The 6128-nt window shown below is 38.9% G+C and overlaps 1 protein-coding gene across 3 annotated transcripts in view; it reads left to right on the forward strand.

The window, feature by feature from the left end:
- Positions 1-1835, forward strand: part of pdzd2 (PDZ domain containing 2) — a 39984-nt gene extending 38149 nt beyond the window's left edge. For all 3 annotated transcript variants that reach the window (XM_067521813.1, XM_067521815.1, XM_067521814.1), the window contains exon 26: positions 1019-1835. In XM_067521813.1, coding sequence (XP_067377914.1) covers positions 1019-1182 — 164 coding nt within the window. In that variant the 3' untranslated portion in view covers positions 1183-1835. The remainder of the gene's footprint in view (positions 1-1018) is intronic.
- The last annotated feature ends 4293 nt before the right edge of the window (positions 1836-6128 follow it).

The following is a 6128-nucleotide window of genomic DNA, read 5'->3' on the forward strand; positions in this document are numbered from 1 at the left end:
CTACACTCTCCCCTACCAATACTTTACAGTCACTGATCTCTTTCAGATTACAACATCTACACAAGATGTCGTCCACCTGAGTGTTTCTCCCTCCACTCTTATATATCACCCTATTTTCCTTTTGCAAAGTCTACCACCATCTGTCCTACTGCATTCCTGTCCCAAATCCGAAACCTGCCCATCACATTCTTATCACCTCTGTTCCTTTTACCTATATGTCCATTGAAATCTGTTTCAATGGAATCTATGAACCCTGCTCCTAAGCTTCTAGCCTTGCTACCTTTCCACCTGGTCTCCTGGACACACCGTATGTCCACCTTCCTTCTCTGCATCATGTCAATCAACTCTTTAGCCTTTCCTGTCATAGTCCCAACATTCAAAGACCCTAGTGTCAGTCCTACATTCTTAGCTTTCCCCTTCTCTCTTTGCCTACAAACACGCCTTCCTCCTCTCCTTCTTTCGACCAACAGTAGCCCAGTTTCCACTGGCACCCTGTCAACAGGACCGGTTGCAGTTGTTGTAATCAGGCTGTGACCGTTCCAGTATGGAAATCATGTTCGGATGTTTGATTTGGCATGTGTTACTTCGAAGGCCCTTCCTGACACAAACATCTACATTTATCTAGACTTGGGACTGGGACACAAAGACACTAGATTGTGCCCCCATGTGGTTGCATTTTACTCTCAGTTCTCTGGAGTCTGGCATGATAATGCACAATAAAAGCTCCTCTGGTAATACTGGTAAAACTACTCAGAAAAGTCAAATAGTAACCGGTTAACATAGTCTAATATAAGATTGAGGCTGCAGGGTAATTAATGACACACTAACCAGAGCTTTTCTAACTTGTTCTCTAACTGATGGACCACCTTGTTTCTATATCAAAACACATTAATGAGACAGTGCGCTTCTGTATCTTGATCTCTTAAGCAGGTTCAAAGTAATTTGAAAGGAAAGTGTAGGAGAACGAAATCAGGATGTGCGTCTTTTAAGTATTTATTGCTGTGCTCCTCTCCCACAGGAGGTGCTGCAGAGTTGTCCGGGCTTATCGAAGTTGGCGATGAGGTCCTGTCTATTAACGGCTGTTCTCTGGAGGGCATCATGCACCATGATGCCTGGAAAATCATCAAAGCCACTAAAGAAGGTCCCAACCACATGCTCATCCGCAAGCCAAGTACTTCCTAAAAACCGCCATGTGTGAAACTGGCTCATGAACCAGGAAATCATACGGTTGAACAGAAGAAAGGAGGAAAGAAGAGTTTTCTCAGTTCTTTTTAAATAAATTTACCGATGGACTTCGTTTGGAGTTTTTTGTTTTGCTACATGTGTTTGTACTTGTTTAATGGGGCAACTGTGGCAAAGGAGGTAGAGCGGTTGTCCACCAATCCCGCAGTTGATGATCAGACTCCGAGCTCCTCTGGTCACATGTCGAAGTGTCCTTGAGCAAGACACTAAAGCCCAACTTAGTTGCTCCCAGCTGTTGTTCCCAGCTGCATAGCAGCTCCCCCCATCAGTGTGTGAGTGCAAATGTGATTGTGAGTGCTTAAGGGTGATTGAGAAGTGTAAAGTACTTTGAGTACCAATAGGTAGAAAAGTGCTATATAAATGCAAACCATTTACTACAGGTTGATAAATTCCATTATGATTATGTGTGTGGTCCCAAGCCAGGTAAGAAATGGTGAGGGTTGCATCAGGAAGGACATCCAGCGTAAGAAAATGTGCCAAACCCACACGTGGCCCAGTGATCCGCTGTGGCAACCATGAACTTATGGGATATGCCGAAAGCGAAAAAAATGATCAGAATCTAAGGCTACAAAATGTAACTAAGGATTTAAGTATCGGAGAAAAACAAACAATATCTGATTCTCAATTGGAGTATAAGTAAAAGTTACATGTACACTAACATGCTAAGTAACAAAATGAAAAAAATGCTACTTCGGTAAAGTAGGCTACATTAAAACCATAATACATTTATTAACTTCACTATTTGTACTTGGTTGCTTTACGCACTGTGCTGGATCCACCTCAGAGGTTGACACAAATTATTTAACGAACTGAACTGTATGAATACATCCAGAACTGTTCAAACATGTCTCAGACTGCATTGTGGTACAATGCTGAATTGTGATGTATTTCAAATGGCAAGTGCAGTGTGTTTACAGTAGATGTACTTTGGAACATGGCAAAAATAACATTGGTGTCACTTGTTCCTGTTTTCAAATAAAGTGTATGGGTGAAAAGATCTACAGCTGTTTGTGGTGAATACAGCTGAGTTCTCTACATTAGTTCATTGAGTTGAATTACTTAAACTTTAGTTCCTGGCCCCAAGAACTAAGTTGGGACTGGTAGAATCCATTTTTTCTGCACCAGGTCTCTGGACTTTGTGTTAATAAACGATGGGTCCCTCTCATTACCTGCATCCAATCCTCATGTTTTATTCCTTGTGTCCTTTTCTTCTGATGGCACCTGCAGTGACGTCTGTTTCTGATGACAGCAGACAGCTGGATCAACAGGTGTCGTCTGCCTTGGATTTTGTATTTGTACTGGCATTTCCGTGTACTTTGTAAATTATAATAAATGTGTACAGTTACTGCAAGCGCAGATGTGTGAATGTTTCAAAAGCATATGCAAATTTATTATCATGTAATCCATTAACCACAGTTTGTAACATTACTGCTCAGGAACATACAGGATCACAGCCTCTGCCAACAAGGCTTTGTCATATATCATACGGTGTCTGCATTTATTTTTTTATTCAGAGTATGATGAGTTAATCAAACTACTGCTGTCTCTTATTGCAGTCAATGTCATGTTTCTAATTTCGTTACTTATTCGTTTTTTTAATGCATTTGTTGTTGTGTAAAAATATCACATAAGGTGAGCCCCAGATGACACAAACTGTGTGAAAATGTGTTTTTATTACCCACAAAACCCACTGACATGATGTTAAGGAGTTGACTATCTTGCAATGGCAAAGAGGTTTGACAAAGAGAAACATTTGTGTTGTAACATTAGTAACATGATTTTTTATATAAATGCTATGCTATAAATGACACTGTGCCACTGCAAAGGAACTCTGCTTTAGACTGTCCAAATCTTTTTCTAAAGTCTAAAATGGGTCTAAAATGTAATGGGCTACTATTGGAGCAGTTCATGCAAAGCAATGTGAACTAACATCTGGTCACAGGAAGAAGATTAGTAGAAAGAAGTGCACTGTTCAAGCTTATCTTGACACAACCTCGACCTGCTGGAAACTTTTGAAGAAGTACACAAACTCATTTGTGAAATACTCATAATGCTTGCCTAAAAAGTACTCCACTACAAATAGAAGTACTTATTCAAATGCATTATCCAGGTTGAAGCTCAAAAGCACAGGACTAAGAAAACAATGTATAGCTAGTGTAGGTGCAAAAGTTAGTACCCCCTTTTTTGAAGTGGAAGAAAGCGTAAAACTAAGAATTTTTTTATCAACACATATGTCGAACTGTCCCTGGGCAAGACAATGAACCCCTAACAGCCCATTCCCCTCCCCAGCTGTGCAGTGCTGGTCTACGCCTGGTAGAAATTGGGGAGGGTTGCGTCAGGATGAGCATCCGGCGTAAAAACTGTGCCAAATCAACATGCGGAAAATGATCCGCTGTGGTGACCCTGAACCCACGGGATAAGCCGGAAGGACAAAAAAAAAATAAAAATTTAATGAACAATAAGATCGCACAAATGTCAGTTTATCAGAAATGATTCTTCAATTAAATAATCAAGAGGAATGCGAACTTTTGCACCAGTTTAATTTTCGTTATTTTACTATAACTTTTATACACTGCTTCACCCATTTGTTATATCTGATGATTTATACCAGCTAAACCAGCTTGTCGCCCAGGTCAACAAGGTCCGTGTCAGGTTTTGGATGTGGGATCTATGGATACTTCGATACCCAACATCTTCCCTAACAGCGGGACGACTAGTAGCTCAGTGTTCTAATATCTGCAAGAAATACCTGCTATCACAACTAGAGTACTAGGTACAACACAAGAGCTATGGCAACAGGGAGCCAGGATGAAAGGTCAGGAGGGAGATGTCATCATCATCATCATCCCCACAATAGGAGATTGCATTCCAAGCCCCAATAACAACAGACAATCTTAATGCAAAAGCAGCTGAGATTGAAGATCATGGCTAAGCTGGACATCATGAACCTCCATGGCTGCTTACCAAGAATAAGAAGTACCTTCTAAAATTCTACTAGAGAATTTGAACGCAGCCGTACGGACAATCCCAACTATGTAAGCCATGAGGTGCAGTCCCCTCGTATCAGAGAAATCAGGGAAATCGTATCAGAGAAAAGCATACAATATATTGGCGTAAAGGTAAAAGTTACATGTACATTAATATGCTAAGTAATAAAATGAAAATAATACCACTTTAGTAAAGTAGGCTACATTAAAACTATAATTGGCACTTTGAGTGCCCATAGGTAGAAAGGTAGAGGTAAAGTTTGACACAGATTATTTAATGAACTGATGTGTGAAAACATCCAGAACTGTTCAAACATGTCTCAGACTGCAGTAAATGTGTAATAATATAACTTTAATTGAACATTAGAATTTTGAGGCATTTGTACTTTGAGAATCTACATCTTATGAAACTTTTACTTTACTTCTATTCAGAGGTGGATATTGTATTTTTCTACTCTTTGACAGCGTTACTTACTTTAACTAGAGTTTTATTTGGAAATTTAATTAACTACTTAATTTTGATGTATTTTTATAAAGATCTACCACCTGGTTGAACATACAGTTGCAAATTGACCTTTTTTTATTCATCACTAGGAAGGTTTGTCACATTTTCCACTTTTGAGGTTTGGTTGCAGTTTACAGCACCAATGTAAAAAAAGTCTCACTGATGTTTAGCATAACAACATTTGCTCAACTACATACATTCGTACATTCATATTATGAACATCATGAGCATAGTTCAGTGTTTCAAATATATAACATTTTAAATTTGTATGGCCAGAAATCTCCTTCTTAGTACTTTAGTAGTTGAAATACATTATGGAGCAAGTCCTAAGTACCCCAGTTTGCAAATGTGATTTGAGTCTAGGATATAGTTCCACTTTTAGTACTTTTTTGGCTCGTATCTGTAGTATTTTCTTGAATATTGAGTTTAATTTCTCTGTCTTCTCTTTTTATTAGAGTTATTGCATCAATCTGACTCCAGACCTTTCTTGATCCAAATCCGTTTTACTTCTAGTCCAGATTTTTCTGTCTTGGCCATACATTTTTAAACTAATTCTAGTTCTCAAGTCTGTGCAAGGGTAAGAAATGACCACTAGATGGCAGTAAATGCACACAAACAAAATTAAAAATCTCAACCGTTCACTGTTCACTGACCTGTTGCAGAGTGTGGGCAGTGATGACATCCAAATCTCTACTCACATTGTGGTTGAATAAATTATGTTTCTGACTGGAGGCAAACACTGAAACCCAGCACTGTGGGCAGATATGACTGGAAACATGCTTTCATAAAATATATTAATACATTTGAAAGGACAAACTTAATACACACTTTTGATAATGTACTTGACCGCATGACTTACAGTGTAAACTTAGAATATTTGTTGATTCATGTTGACTGCGTTTCTGCATGAATATTATTTTTGAATGTGGAGACTCAGGCTTTATTAGTGACTTTTAGCGTGTCTGCACTGCCAGAGGAACATCTTACTTTTCAGGAAGTTCAACAGCCTTGTTTCAATCTTGGCCCTGATGTGTTTCTGTAAACAACAGCTACTGTGATTACGCAGTTCAACAGAGATGGGGAATAAACTTTCTAATTATAAACAAGTGTTTATTTCCAAAATGTATTTTCGGGCCATTTTTGTCAAAACATGGGAGGAGAGGAAGGAGTGTGACAACAAAGGTCACCAACTGGAATTGAAATGGGGATGGTACAGGTTTGGGTTTTTGTACAAAGAGCTGCCTATACAGTACATTCCACCAAGCTGCTGTGTTTTCTTGACCTCTCTAAAAATAGCACCGCATACTGCATCATCATTTTATTTATTTTTTTAAACAGTGATAATACAGTAGATGTGCACAGAGTTCAGTAACAAAAAACACAGCACTCAAAAA

This window comes from Channa argus, chromosome 11 (genome assembly GCF_033026475.1).
Source record: "Channa argus isolate prfri chromosome 11, Channa argus male v1.0, whole genome shotgun sequence".
Lineage (NCBI taxonomy): Eukaryota > Metazoa > Chordata > Actinopteri > Anabantiformes > Channidae > Channa > Channa argus.